Source organism: Natator depressus, chromosome 20 (assembly GCF_965152275.1).
Source record: "Natator depressus isolate rNatDep1 chromosome 20, rNatDep2.hap1, whole genome shotgun sequence".
Classification (NCBI taxonomy): Eukaryota; Metazoa; Chordata; order Testudines; family Cheloniidae; genus Natator; species Natator depressus.
The window spans coordinates 13,766,399-13,781,432 of record NC_134253.1 but is presented as its reverse complement, the minus strand read 5'-3'; the positions used below and the strand labels follow the sequence as shown (position 1 = coordinate 13,781,432).

Below are 15,034 nucleotides of genomic sequence, written 5' to 3'. Positions count from 1 at the left end.
AGTGCTGACACTGCAACAGTTTCACTGTGCTTGTTCTGGGGCTGATCTTCAATCAGATAAATTCAGGGCGTAGTTTAAATGTAAAAATAAACAAACATAGGCTGTAGCATAAAGGATGCGTATGCTTTGCTGTTTTTCCACTGCTTTTGTGCTCAGGACCTGAACTAAGTTTGATTTTCCTTGTTTTAATTTTTTCAACCTATTTCAGGATGCAGATTGCACAAACCCTTCACTGGTGATTAGAAAACACAAGGGTTTGGGTGAATTCAGTGAGATAGCACATGCTTTTTCTGTTTCTCTAGAACCACCCTGAAATTGCAAAGCAGCTAGCCACATGCCCCTTTAATGCCCGCCATCAGGTTCCCCGAGCTGAGATCAGCCGTCATATATCAAGCTGTGATGACAAAAGCTGCATTGAGGAAGACATTGGTGAGAAAATAGTAGACTCCTTTGGCTCTGTAAACTCACTTTGGGAACTCTTGGGCTAACGGAGTTCTAACGTAACTTTTGCTGTTAATGTTAGATTGTTTTAATGCTCTATTATTCCATAAGCAACCCTTTACCTGTAGTGCTTCATGATCCTGAAGTAGCAGGAGTCCTTGAAGGCTTGAGTTTCATTCATTCTGTGTCCATGCAAATTCTCCTAAGCATCTGAGAGGCAACTGGCTTGCATTACATGTGTTATCTGCCAGAGATTTTAGCATTAAAATGGGAACTGTGCATTATGCCATAAACTGTGTGTGTTGAATGAGATCTAGTTGGGAATCTGGATGGCTTAGAGAGGAAAGATAGTGGCCATGAGAGAGGTGGGTCTCCAGTGCAGATCTGACCTGATAGTGACCAAAAATCTTTATAGCCTGTCTAGTGGCATATGTGAAATAAATTGGTCTCAGTCCAGTTCTTAATGGACAAGTGTCTAGATCATAACAATCCTCCCTTCTGTTACATCCTATTTGACTATCTTAGCAGAAAAGCCATGACTGAGCCAGGGAGGCTGAATAACTTTCCCAACAGGAGTTGGGTTCCTCCAGTTCAGAGTGGGGCAAGTTGGGGAGGGGACTATGGAGAAGCTTCCCTACCACTGCCCATGCTGTCTGCTCTGTGATGAGGAGTTCACTATCCAGGTCTGTCAGCCCAGCACCTAAATCACTTGGTTATGTGGGTCGTGTTCCAGTTCTTCCCCCCACTGATATCTATATGGCTATCACTACACTGGAAAACGTACCTATTCTCTGGCAAATGTAGAGTTGTACTGAAGATAGCAATGATGTGCATGTTAATGTAGACAGGGCTTAGAGCATGACAGTAGTGAAAAAACCCTGAGAAGATTTTTGTGACATGACAGTAGAAACACACCTGAACCCTCTCTCAATTCGTATGTTGGAGCAGCTGCACCATTGCTGAAAGATGTGTGCAGAATTGTTTAGCTTTAGAAAAGGCCTAAAACAGGCATTGGCAAATGGGGGCCACATCCACCCTGCCAGATCATTTGATTTGGCTTGCCAAACATTCGGTGTTGTAGCAAACCTTTCTGAGTTAGACAATATATAGCCTCTTAAGGTATGGCCCACCAAAGGGTTCTCATGGATTTTGTATCCCTTTGCTACCTTCAAGATGCCCATCCCTGGCCTCAAGAGTTTTGCTCCTAAGACTAGGGGAGTACCTGATCAGCTTCCAGTGTATGCTGCTCCTCTCCAAGGCCTAGAGCTATTCTACAGCTAGGTCAAAAAATGATTAATGTACCTAAAATAGGATTTTATTTTATCCAAAAAGATTTTCTCACTAAGACTCTTCTTTGCTTTAAGTGAGTCACTCAAATAACTGCCAGGGAGAGAAGATGAACATTGTCAGCATGTGGCAGCCGCCCCCATGTGATGAAGATTGGGATAGAGGTAAGGAAGTAGGTTGATGACACGGGCTGTCAGCGCCTGCTATTCCCTTCTTCTTGTCCCCAAAGAAGTCACATGGACTAGGAGAGAGAGGTCCCATAGATCCTTCTGCACAGATCATGTGTTGGGACACCCAATTATACTGTCCGTGAACAAATTAAGTTCCCCTGCTTCACAGGCTCTTCCACATGCCTTCTATTCTTTACAGAACTTCTGTTGTTTTCCATATAGTCTGTTGCACCATCTGTGCTTTGATGAAAATGGAAATTGATGATAACCTTTACACTTTATATTTCTCAGTTAAATGTCTGCTCTGCTGTCACTTATGCCAAGCCTTAGAAAATTCTCATTCCGTTTTGTAAACCTAGCAGCGTCTCTGTCGTATTTCTTATTTGATGTTGCTATGACGCTTGCAGAAGTTACTCAGTACTGAGCCACAGTGATGTCTGTTTCCTTTTGGCAGATCTACAGGAGCAATCAAATTCTACTTTCGTTTGGGGCACGTTCAGTAGTGGCGTAAACAACAGGTAGCAAAAGGTGTATTTCTTGTGACAGTGCTTTCCATAAATGATGTGCTTTCAGACTACTTTGAACTCATGCTGCTGTGTTGTTGGGAAGATGCAATTTACTTTATGAATCCTATTTTTGGGGTGATGGTGGGGGCGTTCCCACTGGCATGACTCAACATTCCTGTGCCCCTGGGTCAATGTTTCCTGTCTCCTTTTAGTGGCAGATCCATATGAGAGTATACGAACATACTGTTGCTACCAGATAATGGTTACTCCTCTAGTTCTACTATAGTACTATTAGTGCTGATGGCCCTGGGTTCAATCCCCACTGGTTCTGTATTTGTGGGGGGGGTTATTAAACACTAAACTGTTACGCTGGGCTTGATAGAAATGCAGACTGATGTCAGCTGTTTAAGCCTAAAACTTCTGACAGCTAATCTAATCTCTCATGGCCTGAGTCAGAAATAATCATTTTGTTGTTTGTGTAATCACAATGCGGGATTGGAAAATGAAGCATAATGTGTCTGGTCATTATCTCTGTCTCACCCCTGAACACCCAAATCATTGTACTGTGCCTTACCTGTCTAATCAGAGGTCATCAACATATGAACTTCTACAGCCTGTAACAGTGACATAGAATTGTAGGACTGAAGGGACCTCGAGGTCCTCTAGTCCAGTCCCATGCACTCATGGCAGGACTAAGTATTATCTAGACCAGTGGTTTTCAAACTGTGGGTCGTGACCCAGATCTGGGTTGCGGAATGAAAGGCACTGGGTCGCGGCGGCTCTCGTCAGCACTGCTGACCGGGCCGTTAAAAGTCCCGTCGGTGGTGCTGCCCAGCTAAGGCAGGCTAGTCCCTAGCTGTTCCGACACTGGACTGCGCCCTGGAAACAGCCAGCAGCAGGTCCAGCTCCTAGGTGGGGGGTGAGCCCCAGGGCTCCATGCGCTGCCCCCGCCCCGAGCACCGGCTCTGCACTCCCATTGGCCAGTTCCCGGCCAGTGGGAGCTGGGTGGGGCAATGCCTGTGGGCGAGAGCCGTGCGGAGCTGCTTGCACCCCTGCGCCTAGGAGCCGGACATGCTGCTGGCCGCTTCCGGGGTGCAGCATTGTCCGCGGTGCCAGGAAAGGCAGGAAGCCTGCCTCTGCACCCCAGCTGCACCGCTGACCAGGAGCCTCCCGAGGTAACACCACACCTCTGCCCCAGCTCTGAACCCCCCAAACCCAGAGCCCCCTCCTGCAGCCCCAGCCCAGAGCCCTGACCCCCTCCCACACTCTGAGCCCCTCATTCCTGGCCGCAGCCCACACCCCAGACTCCTCATCCCCAGCTCCTTTGGATCGCGGGCATCAACAATTTTTTTCAACTGGGTCACCAGAAAAAAAGTTTGAAAACCACTGATCTAGACCATCCCTCACAGCTGTCTATCTAACCTGCTCTTAAAAATCTCCAGTGATGGAGATTCTGCAACCTCCCTAAGCAATTTATTCCAGTGCTCAACCACTTGGACAAAAGGAAAAACTTCCTGTCAAACCTAAACCGCCCTTGCTGAAATTTAAGCCCATTGTTTCTTGTCCTATTCTCAGTGGTTAAAGAGAACAGTTTTTCTCCCTTTTCCTTGTAGCAACCTTTTCTCTACTTGAAAACCGTTATGTCCCTCCTCAGTCTTCTCTTCTCCAGGCTAAACAAACCCCATTTTTTTCAATCTTCCCCCATAGGTCATGTTTTCTAGACCTTTAATCAGTTTTCAGAGTAACAGCCGTGCTAGTCTGTATTCGCAAAAAGAAAAGGAGTACTTGTGGCACCTTAGAGACTAACCAATTTATTTGAGCATGAGCTTTCGTGAGCTACAGCTCACTTCATCGGATGCATACTGTGGAAACTGCAGAAGACATTATATACACAGAGACCATGAAACAATACCTCCTCCCACCCCACTCTCCTGCTGGTAATAGCTTATCTAAAGTGATCATCAAGTTGGGCCATTTCCAGCACAAATCCAGGTTTTCTCACCCTCCGCCCCCCCCCACACACACACAAACTCACTCTCCTGCTGGTAATAGCCCATCCAAAGTGACCACTCTCTTTACAATGTGTATGATAATCAAGGTGGGCCATTTCCAGCACAAATCCAGGTTTTCTCACCCGACCCCCCACCCCCATACACACACAAACTCACTCTCCTGCTGGTAATAGCTCATCCAAAGTGACCACTCTCCCTACAATGTGCATGATAATCAAGGTGGGCCATTTCCAGCACAAATCCAGGTTTTCTCACCCCCCGCCCCACACAAACTCACTCTCCTGCTGGCAATAGCTCATCCAAACTGACCACTCTCCTTACAATGTGTATGATAATCAAGGTGGGCCATTTCCAGCATAAATCCAAGTTTAACCAGAATGTCTGGGGGGAGAGGGGGGTAGGAAAAAACAAGGGGAAATAGGCTACCTTGCATAATGACTTAGCCACTCCCATACTAACCAATTTATTTGAGCATGAGTTTTCGTGAGCTCTAGCGAGAAACTGCTGAATTGGAATTCATTTGCAAATTAGATACCATTAATTTAGGCTTAAATAGAGACTGGGAGTGGCTTTTCTTTTTAATCAGTTTTGTTGCTCTTCTCTGAACTTCCTTCAATTTGTCCACATCTTTCCTGAAATGTGGCACCAATCATTGGACACAATACTCCAGATGACATTTAATCAGCCTGGACTAGAGCAGAAGAATTACTTCTCGCGTCTTGCTTACAACACTCCTGCTAATGCATCTCAGAATGATGTTGACTCCTATTTAGCTTGTGATCCAGTATGACCCTCAGATCCTTTTCTTCAGTACTCCATCCTAGGCAGTCATTTCCCATTTTGTATGTGTGCAACTGATAGTGGAGTACTCTGAATTTGTTCCTATTGAATTTCATCCTGTGACGGGTTCCCCCAGGGGTGCCACCTGGGACTGGGGTTCCACTGAGCCCACTGACTCACCAGCCTGGGCTCCCTCTCAGCACTGTGCTGCTGTGACAGACTATAGACTGCTCCTGGACCTACACTCCCAGCAGCATTCACACAGGCAGGGACACACCCAGCTGCAGTTTCATGCAGGCTTTGGACAGCCACTGCATGATCCAGCAATAGAGAGGCTACAGCCAAAATAACCCCCAGTCTGGGACCCCAGAGCTGTACCATCCCGCCCTGATCAAAACCCCAATCAGTATGAATTTATTACCCAGTTCGCCATTCCTTCAATGTGGAGAGGACAATGCATACTTGTGTTAACCAGGCTGAGATTTTTCCCCAGACGCTTTGGTCACAGGCATACCAGTTTAGATAAAGCAAAAAAGTTTAACTACAAAAGAGAGATTTTAAGTGATAGAAAACAGACCAAAGCAGATTACCTAGTAAATAAACAGAACTGCAAACTATAAGCCGAAAATACTAGAAAGATTGGATATGAATTAACAAATTCTCACCCTGGTTGATGATACAGTCAGGCTTGCAGATTCTTAAGGGACAAGCTGCATTTGTTTTGCAGCTTGGGATCTCCTACCCTGTTCCAAGACTTTTTCTTTTAGAGCTTCTCTCTGTTGAGTTGTGGGGAAGTGAAAAACAACCAACGATGTCACTCCTTGCCTTATATAGCTTTTTCATATGGCAGGAGCTCTGTTTCAAACTTGGTTCCCAGACCAGTTTGTGGAAAAATTCAGGTACCCCAAATGGAGTCCAGAAGCATGGTCTGGTCACATGCCCTTGCAGAGTCATAGCAGCCATAACTTACAGACTGGCCTTCCACAGGAAGGCTAAGCTATTCCACAGCCCATTGTCTTTGTTGATGAGCCATTAGCACTGTTTGGCTTCTTCATTGTTGTACCTGAAAGGCTGGCTGTGGGTGTTTTCCAGAGTAAGCCCCTTTGAAATACAGATACCTAGTCAATATTCATAACTTCAGATACAAAAATGATACATGCATACAAATAGGATAATCATATTCAGCAAATCATAACTTTTCCAATGACACCTTACATGACCGATCTTGTACAAAACATCATAATTATGCCATAATCATCCTAATAATAATACTATGATGAATATGGAGTGTTGCACATCCTATTTACTTCAGACCATTTCTCCAGTTTGTCCCAATCATTTTGAATTTTAATCCTATCCCCCAAAGTACTTGTAACCCCTTGCAGCTTGGTATTGTCTGCAAACTTTATAAATGTGCTCTCTATGCCATTATCTAAATTGCTGATGAAGATACTGAACAGAAGCGGACCCAGAACTGATCCCTGTGGGACCCCACTCAGTATGCCCTTCCAGCTTGACTGTGAGCCACCTACTCTCTGGGAACGATTTTCCAACCAGTTATTCACCCACCTTGTAGGAGCTCCCTCTAGGTTGTATTTCCCTAGTTTGTTTATGAGGAGGTCATGCGAGACCATATCAAAAGCCTTATTAAACTTAAGATACACCACATCTACCATTACCCTCCCCCATCCACAAGGCTTGTTACACTGTCAAAGAAAGCTATTAGGTTGGTTTTGCCATGATTTGTTCTTGACAAATCCATGCTGACTGTTCCTTATTGCCTTATTATTTTCTAGGATTCTGCAATTTGATTGCTTAATTATTTGCTCCATTATCTTCTCGGGTACTGATGTTAAGCTGACTGGTCTGTAATTCCCCAAGTTGTCCTTATTCCCCTTTTTAGAGATTTGGCGCTATATTTGCCCCTTTTCCAGGCCTCTGGAATCTCCTGTCTTCCATGACTTTTCAAAGGTAATTGCTTATGGCTCAGATATCTCCTCAGTCAGCACCTTGAATATTTTAGGATGTATTTCATCAGGCCCTGCTGACTTGAAGACATCTAACTTGTCTACGTAATTTTTAACTTGTTCTTTCCCTATTTTAGCCTCTGATCCTATCTCATTTTCACTGGCATTCACTGTTAGACGTCTGCATGAAGTCTGCATGTATAGAGATGACTAGGGCATGTGTGCTGAGATGCCATTTTCAGTTGAGGGCAGTGCAATACTGATAATCAAGCTTTAACTCTGTTTTTTCTTGCTGTCTTTGGCTTATTTCTTTCTTGTCTGGATGACTGATTCTGGGGATTTTAGTCAAAGTAGATGGCATCAACATGTTGTACACTTTTCTCTAGCCTTTGTGAGGAGAAGTAACTCTTCTGATTGCATGAAGGTTTATTTAAATTAACATACTCTGTTGTCTTCAGTTTTAGAAAGATACTTGAATATTTATAGTAAAAGGTACTTGGCTAAAAGAAGTACACATGTGTAGGATAATTCGTATTTGATCTCTTTCAGCCCTGGGTCCAGCGTAATAATGGAACAAAAGAATAACCTAACGTCAGGCATGAGAGCACCCAAGTCCTTGCCATATAGCCTATCCTGGAAAAGCAGTAAGTACAATGGCTGGTGGTCTCCTCATGCTGTAAGCTGGGACCTACATGTTAGCTCAAAGTGGAACGGGATAACTTTTCTCTGTATTTTTATTCCGTGTGTCAGCATTCTCCTCCATAAACTGAAATGCTTTTATTACCACCATCAGCAAGTGGAGATGGAGAGCTCTGTAACACAATCCTCCCTAGAAGCAGCTGCATTTCTGTAGTGGATGGAGTGTCTTCTGTAACCAGGTTTTATTTTGCTGTAGGTGGCATTGTGTCAAAGGTTGTCAGGCTCCATGTATTGCCCCCATTACTGTAGCATCTGACATTTAAATTATTCACCGCTATTCGAAAGGAGTACTTGTGGCACCTTAGAGACTAACCAATTTATTTGAGCATAAGCTTTCGTGAGCTACAGCTCACTTCATCGGATGCATACTGTGGAAAGTGTAGAAGATCTTTTTATACACACAAAGCATGAAAAAATACCTTCCCCCACCCCACTCTCCTGCTGGTAATAGCTTATCTAAAGTGATCACTCTCCTTACAATGTGTATGATAATCAAGTTGATCAAGCTATTACCAGCAGGAGAGTGGGGTGGGGGGAGGTATTTTTTCATGCTTTGTGTGTATAAAAAGATCTTCTACACTTTCCACAATATGCATCCGATGAAGTGAGCTGTAGCTCACGAAAGCTTATGCTCAAATAAATTGGTTAGTCTCTAAGGTGCCACAAGTACTCCTTTTCTTTTTGCGAATACAGACTACCACGGCTGTTACTCTGAAACCTGTCACCGCTATTGGTTGAACAAAAGTCGAGGCTTACAAACAGGTCTGAGTTTGGCACAGTGGAGCTCAACACAGTTGTAGCTCTTCGGGGATAGCTGCTACTGAAGTCAGTGGAATCATAGAATCATAGAATATCAGGGTTGGAAGGGACCTCAGGAGGTCATCTAGTCCAACCCCCTGCTCAAAGCAGGACCAATCCCCAATTAAATCATCCCAGCCAAGGCTTTGTCAAGCCTGACCTTAAAAACTTCTAAGGAAGGAGATTCTACCACCTCCCTAGGTAACGCATTCCAGTGTTTCACCACCCTCCTAGTGAAAAATTTTTTCCTAATATCCAACCTAAACCTCCCCCACTGCAACTTGAGACCATTACTCCTTGTCCTGTCCTCTTCTACCACTGAGAATAGTCTAGAACCATCCTCTCTGGAACCACCTCTCAGGTAGTTGAAAGCAGCTATCAAATCCCCCCTCATTCTTCACTTCTGCAGACTAAACAATCCCAGTTCCCTCAGCCTCTCCTCATAAGTCATGTGTTCCAGTCCCCTAATCATTTGTGTTGCCCTCCGCTGGACTCTTTCCAATTTATCCACATCCTTCTTGTAGTGTGGGGCCCAAAACTGGACACAGTACTCCAGATGAGGCCTCACCAATGTCGAATAGAGGGGGACGATCATGTCCCTCGATCTGCTCGCTATGCCCCTACTTATACATCCCAAAATGCCATTGGCCTTCTTGGCAACAAGGGCACACTGCTGACTCATATCCAGCTTCTCGTCCACTGTCACCCCTAGGTCCTTTTCCGCAGAACTGCTGCCTAGCCATTCGGTCCCTAGTCTGTAGCAGTGCATTGGGTTCTTCCGTCCTAAGTGCAGGACCCTGCACTTATGCTTATTGAACCTCATCAGATTTCTTTTGGCCCAATCCTCCAATTTGTCTAGGTCCCTCTGTATCCTATCCCTGCCCTCCAGCATGTCTCCTCCTAGTTTAGTATCATCCACAAATTTGCTGAGAGTGCAATCCACACCATCCTCCAGATCATTTATGAAGATATTGAACAAAACCGGCCCCAGGACCAACCCCTGGGGCACTCCACTTGACACCAGCTGCCAACTAGACATGGAGCCATTGATCACTACCCGTTGAGCCCGACAATCTAGCCAACTTTCTACCCACCTTATAGTGCATTCATCCAGCCCATACTTCTTTAACTTGCTGGCAAGAATGGAAGCTGTACACGTTTGTAGCAGCTGTAGCATTTGGTTTGGTTTTGCAAAACTTGATTGAAATCTCAGAGCTAGGGTGTGTCTATGCAGGAAAACCTACCAGTATTACTTCCAAGGAGATGTAATCTAAACTAAAAAGGCCATTGTTTGGAATAAGGGTTCACGTAGGAAGGCACCCACATAGTGGTGTAGTAATGTGTATTCCTTAGGGAATTCTGCACTAAAAAATTAAACATTCTGCACACAGTATTTTAAAATTCTGTATATTTTATTTGTCAAAATAATAATATAATCACATCAGTTTCAGTTATTTTGGTATCTTATTTCAAACTACCTGTCAGCCAGTATGTCTGTAACAATACAGACAGCAAAAAAGATTCCCCCAGGAGTAGAGAGTCAAAGAAACTCCTACAACAACCCAGTTCCTGTTTCTCTGTTATGCTTTTGTTGGGCACCTGTCTGAGTGTGTCACACACATCAGCTGGGCCCATCTTGGGAGAAATCTCTGTCCCTCCAGTCTTAGACATCCACACCTCCTACCCTCCCAGAGTCCAGCTGTGGGGCACCCCCTTAGTCCCCCAGACACCTGCACCCCCTACTACCCAGAACCCAGGGATCCAGAGGGAGAAACAGCCTGATGCTGGGTCCCAGGCTTGTACAGAGTTTCCTGCATGCCACTTTCTTCCTTCAGGACATGCTGGGAACTGCACCTGCATGGAAAAGTCCAGCTCCCCCTCGCCCTGGCAGTGTCATGTATTTGCAAGCTGGAGAGCCAGGCTCTGCTAGGTCCCGCATCTGCTACTGACAGCCAGCAGCTTTGCAGCACTAATTCTGCTCTGGGAGGAGGGGGGGAAATGAAATTATGTGCAAATTCTGCACTGTGTTGTGGCACAAAATTCCCCCTGGAGTAAATGTTGGTAATTTCCCCTATATACAAGCCTGGGTCTGTTCCCAATGGTGTCTATGGATGAGTCTATTGTAGTTGTTGGGGAGTGTGGGCTCAAGACTTGGCATTTTTCTCAGTCATCTGAGTCCATCCCTGGTGAGCTGAAATGGCTGTTATCCCTCCCAAAGTCAGATCCTGAGCTTCAGCTCCATGCCTTACTCTGAATGCCCTGTCTCAGCCCTTTGCTGCATGGCTGTCGTGCTTTCCTGTCCGCCACATGTCCTGCTAGTGGAGGGGACGAGGATCTCCGAACCGCAGATGTCAGGCTGTGGGGACTGGAAACGGCTCAGAAAAGAGAAGCAAAAATTACCCAGGGTCTGGAATGGCTTCCATACAAGGAGAGACTAAAGAGATGACTAAGCGGGATGTGATAGAGGCCTATAAAATCATGATTGTTGTAGAAAAAGTGAATAGAGAAGCATTATTTACCATTTCACACAATACAAAAACCAGGGGGTCACCTGATCAAATGAATAGGCAGTAGGTTTAATACAAACAAAAGGAAGTGCTTTTTCACACTGTGCACAACTAACCTGTGGAACTCATTGACATGGGATCTTGTGGTGACCAAAAGTGTAACTGGGCTTAAGCAAGAATTGGATAAGTTCATGGAGGATAGCTCCATCAATAGCTATTAGCCAAGATGATAAGGGATGTTACCCCATGCTTTAGGTGACTCTAAATCTGTAACTGCTAGAACCTGGGAGTGGAAGAGAGGGGTGGATCACTCCATAATTGCTCTGTTGTGTTTACTCCCCTTGAAGCTCTGGTAGGGGCCACTGTTGGAGACAGGATACTGAGCAAGATGGAATATGATCTGACCCAGTATTGCAGCTCTTATGAGCTCTTGCCACATATGACTCTTCACAAGGTTTTGTTCTTTAAAAACTGATTCAGTTGCCCAATGTCCCAAGAGCCCAATTCCCAAAGCATTGAGTTCAGGGTAACTACTATTAAACAGCCTGGTGGTATTCCATGCCATTTGGATCTTAGGGAGGGAGTTTCATGTACTTACACTATACTTAATTGAAAATCTTTTACCCCTTAAACAGCAACAAGCATTAACTGGAAGGAGGTGTGACCCATTGAGCGTTTTTCTTGGTCCCCTTGTCAAACTGTAGCCTTGACGGACTGGCCATAAAGCTGTCCTGTTCCGGGAATGCCTGTGGCTTGAAAGAAAGCAAGATTTTGCAAGAGAATTCCTTTGAAGTAGCCATTAGTTTAAACATTAGGGAGGATTATGGTCTTTTACTTCTGAGTATATGACAGAGTTTCTGTGATCTGAGCATCTGTTCCCAGTGTGAGCCCCTCTTGCTACAGAGACTGTCTCCTTGATCTTGGGCAAGTTACTTAAGCTCCCCGTGCCTCAGTTTCCCCATCTACAGAATGGAGGGATGGTAATACTTACCCTGCAAGTTAAGTATTACTAGTTAGCTGAGAAGATAAACATGCAACCTATAACGCATCCTCAGATGAAAGGTGATGGAGAAGCACAAAATAGCATTATTACGGTTTACACTTTGGGTAGGAATTTGCCAGTTTAAAAAGAAAGGCCTCCACTTTTGCAGGAGATCCCCATTGAAATACACACGTTACTTGACGCCTGCTGTAAATTGCCAGGCGAAAGCGTGAATGAACTGAGAATGCAGCATCATGGACACAGTTATTTGCAGTACAAAACACACTCCACATAAATGGGGGCTTGGTGTGAAGCTTATTTCTGTAGTTTATTTTTATCACTGTATTTTGAGCTAGTAGGTCAGGATTCATGTAACTGTAACTCTGAGGTGCTGAGCGATGAGTACGTTTCAAAAGCATAACGTCTAATAGTCTGGTTGCAATCTGATTTAAGAAAAATCTGAAAATTGTAATACACTATGCTAATCAACTCCTTCTTTGCACCAAGCAGGGTATTTTTTTTTACCCTTTAAGTGCAGTTGTCCTGTCAAAAGCAGCCTTACATAAAACACATGGGCGGGGGAACAAGAGAGAGATGATTAATTCCCAAGTTTTCCTCAGGTGTTAGGCCAGAAAATTCATGATGATATTATTTATATCGTTGTTACAACCAGGATCTCATGGTGCTAAGGGCTGTACAAACAGAGAACAAAAAGACAGTCCCTTCCCCAAAGAGCTTAGAATCCAAGTAAGAATCTGAAAGTCACGCTGGCTTGTGCATTGCCAAGAATTAGAGATTCTGCAGCTGGAACTCAGTTTGACTAATCTGGCTATACGCAAGCCAGCTCTCCCTCTCAGCTTTGCCGGCTTTGCAGTGCTAGCAGAAGTAGTTTGGTCAGTAAAGTAAGCAGAAAGATAACAAACAAATGCACATAAGTGGCAGGTCAGAGTAAAGGGAACTGTCTAATATCCTCGCTTTTCAAGCCAGAACTAAACTTTAAAAATGTTCCAGTACTTAGAGCAGCAGTGAAGCTTGCATTTTGCCTTGAAAACACCTCTTTTGGACTCCTTTTTAAGCAGACCGGTTAGGTACAACCAGATGCTTAATCACCTCCCATGATTAAAAAGCCAGGCAGCCCAGGATATTGTACCAATTTCACAATAAAATCTGCGGGGTGCATGTGTCTAGGGAGTACAGGGTGCGTTGTCGGCAGCCCTCTGCTTTTTTTTTATGCTGAGGTGCATGGATGGGAAATTGGTACTTGAAAAATGACTGCTCATCAGCTTTTGCTACGGTCATCACTATGGGCTGGCTGGCTGTGGTATGGAATAGTCGACCATTTCCAGATGCTGGACAGTAGGTGTCCTGATTTCAGGTGGAGAGTCCACACGTATCATTGGACAGGTACTGGAACATTTCACAGACAAAACCTGCAATCAGTCTTGTCGCTGTATGGGCAGGCCACCTTGGGATTGTGTGCACCTGTATCTGATTAGATTTTCGAGTACATTAATCTTGTGAGATGAGGTTTTCTAAGGAGGATACTTGGGTGAAAGCGGGAATGGCTTAGCTCAGTGCCTGAAGGTCACAGCATTGATAAACACACACTGGAGATGAGTTCAGATGTGTCTGTGTACATTTGGATTGGTTGAGAGTGAGCTAAAGGACTTACTCCAAGTCTGTGGTAACGACCCTTAACATGCCCAAATAGAGCAGCTGGTCATATAAAGCTTTAGTCAGCTTTCTAGCCAAGGTGTGGTGAGGATCCAGTCTAGCAGGGCTTCCTGGAGACCTACAGAACGTACCTGTGCTTCATATTTGATCTTTCTTAATGAATCATTGCACTATGGGCTGATGCACGGGATCAGCCTTGTTCTGCTGGGTCAGCTCCCAAAGACACAGCAGTAAGGACGGTTGCTTGGTTTTCATTCCACTGAAGGTGTTGGAGCTCCAGCCAGACAGGCTGGGTCTATTTTTGGGAAGGAACTAATGCTGAGCTCTGGGCTCAGGTTGGGCACTAGTCCTGATCTTGCATGAGCACAGCCAAAGAGGCAGGAATAAGAGCATCGTCACCATACACTGGGACTCTATATAGAGCAGTGAGACATCTGCTTCTCCCAGTTAAGGAGCTTTTCCTGCATGTTGCTTGTAAACAGAGAACAGTTTGTCTAATAAACTCCCCCCTTCTCTGTGTATATGAAAGGGCCCCTAAGCCCTTATCCAGGCCTCCAGTCCCATTCCCCTACTCCCTGGTGTGCTGACCAAGGAGCAAAACGCTAGCTCCCTGTGCTAGTACAGGTGTTGCTTGTGCTCTGGTGGTGGTAGCGTGAGGAGTGCTGCGTCGCTGCTTTGGGGAAACCGCAAACTGCCTGGCTGTGAGCACGAGTGTGCAAGAACAGTCCAAGTGTCTGCGTTTCAACACAGTGATTGACTTTGGTGAGGGGGTAGCTTGTGGACCTAGACTGAGTCCAAAGCAGCTTGTCTGTTGCTTACAACTGGGGGATGATGATAGAGCTGCTATTGTTGACTATCTAAAATGTCTTGCTTTTTAATCTAATTGCAGGAGCCGGTAACTGAAGACCAGAGAAGAGGCTGCTATTGAGTGCTCATCATCTGTTTCCTTTAGAAATGTGAGGTGCTGGTTAGGAGACTCAGACTTATAAATTCCCTCTGTGTTGGCTAAGCACTCGCAGCCCTAACCTTCCTGCAGAACTGTTCTTCATATATCGGCTGCTGTCCCGAAATTATCCCGACCAAGGTAATTAGACAGAATGCTGTTAACCCTTGATATCAGAGATCAAACCCTCAAAAACTAACTCCACACACGCTGATGCCAAGGAGCTAGCAGAGTTCAAACTGTCTGGATCAGCATGCTCTACAAGTTA

The 15,034-nt window shown here is 45.0% G+C and overlaps 1 protein-coding gene across 1 annotated transcript in view; it reads left to right on the top strand.

Annotated features, from left to right (window-relative positions):
• LOC141975285 (gametocyte-specific factor 1-like) overlaps positions 1–14,818 on the top strand; it is a 65,242-nt gene extending 50,424 nt beyond the window's left edge. The window contains exons 3-7 of the mRNA XM_074935581.1: positions 303–429; positions 1,806–1,892; positions 2,353–2,416; positions 7,713–7,807; positions 14,713–14,818. Of these exons, the coding sequence (XP_074791682.1) occupies positions 303–429; positions 1,806–1,892; positions 2,353–2,416; positions 7,713–7,807; positions 14,713–14,726 (387 nt within the window). The 3' untranslated portion in view covers positions 14,727–14,818. The remainder of the gene's footprint in view (positions 1–302; positions 430–1,805; positions 1,893–2,352; positions 2,417–7,712; positions 7,808–14,712) is intronic.
• The last annotated feature ends 216 nt before the right edge of the window (positions 14,819–15,034 follow it).